The sequence below is a fragment of the Xenopus tropicalis genome, chromosome 1 (genome assembly GCF_000004195.4).
Source record: "Xenopus tropicalis strain Nigerian chromosome 1, UCB_Xtro_10.0, whole genome shotgun sequence".
NCBI lineage: Eukaryota > Metazoa > Chordata > Amphibia > Anura > Pipidae > Xenopus > Xenopus tropicalis.
Window position 1 is genome coordinate 105,033,045 of NC_030677.2, and position 2,994 is coordinate 105,036,038.

Below are 2,994 nucleotides of genomic sequence, written 5' to 3' on the forward strand. Positions count from 1 at the left end.
TATAGTTTTCTGGGGTAAACCTACTCTAAATGGAATATTGGGCCTTGAAATCTAAAGTATGCAGCTTTCTGGAACAATGCTTTGGAAAGTTAGTAGTGTACTGCTGGGAGTTTTTTAACTATACAAGTGAGAAATCTCTATAAAACTATATATATTTGGTATTGGTGCGTTCAGACATTGAACTGTCCAAATCAGTTGTATTATCATGCACAAAATAATTGATGTTTTTGATATATGTGTTAATATTATGGAAAATATTGTTTTTCTTAATTTTTTTAGACATTTAGAAGCGTAAATGTAACGGTAAACTAAAAGTACCCTCTGGGAAAGGGTGAAAAAGAGTGCAAAATGTTCAAAAACGGTCTGGCAATACAAGTTCTGCTTTGACCAAATTGGCTGGCAGTTTAAGGGTTAAATGTGACAAAGAAGAAGCTATTTCTATAAAATGGCAACATAGAAGAGAGGCACATCAGACATCAAATTGATGTAATTCTACTCCCTCCCTAAAAGGTTATTTGACACTCCTTTCACGGAGTATTGTCTGGTTGTATCTTGTTTACCACCCATAGTTATGTATCCTAAAATATGACCCATATGTGGATGGGTCCTGCAAGTACTATGTGAGTCAATCTAATCTTAAGTTTTCTAAATATTCTGTATTATAAAGGGCATATTTCCATGTTACAATTGTTCTTATGTCAAAGTTACAGGCATTATATTAGACTACATAAATCTAAATAGGACTTAGGTGATTTTGGCCTATCAAACACCTAAAACATACAGGCCAGCAAATTGACTTCTAATAGAGATGAAAATAGTCTGTGTAACTGATGAGTCAATATGAACTATTGAGGGATACTGTTAAAAAAAAGGGAAATGTTGTAAGTCTTATTTTAAAAACATAAAACCATAACACACACAGACCATGCACATTTTATTATAATCCTTCAAAATTTCTATAATTATTTCACAGGAAATGGTTCCAAGGAGAGTGTGTTTTATATAGAACCACCACAGCCATTTATTCACTGTGATAATGCATAATGCAGGGTAGCTCTTTAAATAAAGCAATGGAATATAGGTGTCAGTAAGAGTAGAGAAACAGCTGTCACAGCACAACAACAAAAGAAACAATAGAAGACAAAAAATCTGTACATTTTACTTACTAGTCAAAAATACAGGTTCCAGGTTGAGCAGATGCAGACAGCAGCAATACAGGGCATATATAAAGGCTGCCTCTTCTCTCCTTTAGTGACACTGACACTGAGATCCATTCACAATGGGAAAGGTAAGTCACAACCATGAAAATGTACTGAAAATCCTGTTGGTTTCTAATTACTATATACCATAAATGTTCTGAAACCTTTAAAGGTGCAAATGATAGAACTGCACCCATTTGAATTAAACAGAAACCTACAGAAATCATATTTTCCTAGTGATGTAGAATCGACATCCTATTGCTTTGATTTACAGATCTGAATAATATTTACATTTTTAAATATCTATACATAACTACATCTTGTAAAATCAGGGTTCCAGCTCCAGCATGAAGGGAGTATATACCATTTTAAAAAGATGGTTTTTCCTTAATTTTCCTTAAAGGAACATTGAACAATCCAATCAAGGGTTAAAAAAACACTGGAGGGTTATGTATTAAAAGACTCTACGTTTTCCCAAGAGCAGTAACCCATAGCAACCAATCAGCAGGAAGAATTTACTGATCACCTGTTTAAAGTAAACATCTTATTGGCTGCTATGGGTGACTGCTCCTAGGCAAACTTACTGCCTTTTTTTGCATTTGGGGGTTGATATTTTTATAATATGCTGATTCATAAAAAACCTTCTTGAAGCAAATTAAATTCCTAAGTGTCTGTTTGCAAGTTTTGTCCTCTTACTGTTCTCTAAGCTGCATTTATGTTTTACATTCTGTTGTACAACATTGTGTAGTATGTTAGCACATTATAAACACAGGTAAATAATAAAGTAATTACACTTTTCATTTCCAGATATGTGAAGGGATTTAAAATTAGAATTCTTTTTGTAGATCTTCTTCTACGAGGAAAGGAACTTCCAAGGCCGCCACTATGAGTGCGGCTCAGACTGTTCTGACCTGTCCTCATACTTCAATCGCTGCAACTCCATCAGGGTAGAGGGTGGTAACTGGATCCTCTATGAGCACCCCAGTTACAGGGGACACCAGTATTACCTCTGGCAAGGAGAATACCCAGACTTTCAGAGATGGATGGGCTTCAATGACTCCATCAGGTCCTGCCGCTTTCTTCCCAATGTAAGTGTTTTCAAAGCTTTCCTAACTTTAACCTCTTTTTCCAGCTCTAGTGTAGCAATAGTAGCAAAGAATATTGTACTAAAAGAGCTAGTAAAATAAAAGAGAACAAGATTTATTAATGAAAAGATTTCATGTTTCCAAATTTGTGGCTTGTTCATTTTTCATTTATTTTCCATGTATTTATTTAAAGCACCATGGCCAATACAAAATGAGCGTCTATGAAAGAGGAGACTACCAAGGGCAGATGATGGAGTTCTTTGATGACTGCCCCAATACTTATGATCGATTCCGTTTCCATGACATTCACTCCTGCAATGTGTTTGATGGCCACTGGATGTTCTATGAGGAACCCAACTACAGGGGACGTCAGTACTACCTGAGACCTGGACAATACAGGAGATACAGTGACTGGGGAGCCTCAAGCGCCAGAATTGGCTCATTCAGAAGAGTTTATCACAGATTCTAAATTATTTTGAAACTTTGCACAACAACTATGTTTACGTTCTAATAAAAGTGATAAATCACTCATTTTTTTGGGAATTGTCATTTGTACATGTAGTGCAGTTTTGGTCTCCAGAACAACAAAAAGAAACAGAAAGCTCAACAGAGTGTACAGAAGGGTATTATAGTTAAAGCAGAGAATGGGTGTGAGTTATGTGTGAGATATACTGATCAAGCTGAGTTTATATACAGTGAAGAAGAGGTGA

At 35.6% G+C, this 2,994-nt stretch overlaps 1 protein-coding gene across 1 annotated transcript; it reads left to right on the forward strand.

Annotated features, from left to right (window-relative positions):
- The first annotated feature begins 1,279 nt into the window (after positions 1-1,279).
- On the forward strand, positions 1,280-2,753 carry crygdl.19 (crystallin gamma D like gene 19). The gene is made up of 3 exons (XM_004910964.3): positions 1,280-1,288; positions 2,045-2,287; positions 2,478-2,753. The coding sequence occupies exons 1-3, from the start codon at positions 1,280-1,282 to the stop codon at positions 2,751-2,753; spliced, it is 528 nt and encodes a 175-aa protein (XP_004911021.2).
- The last annotated feature ends 241 nt before the right edge of the window (positions 2,754-2,994 follow it).

Excerpts from the sequence above, each read along its gene's own strand:
- crygdl.19 (XM_004910964.3), top strand. Across the intron at positions 2,288-2,477 it reads CCTGCCGCTTTCTTCCCAAT|CACCATGGCCAATACAAAAT; the intron begins GTAAGTGTTTTC and ends ATTTATTTAAAG.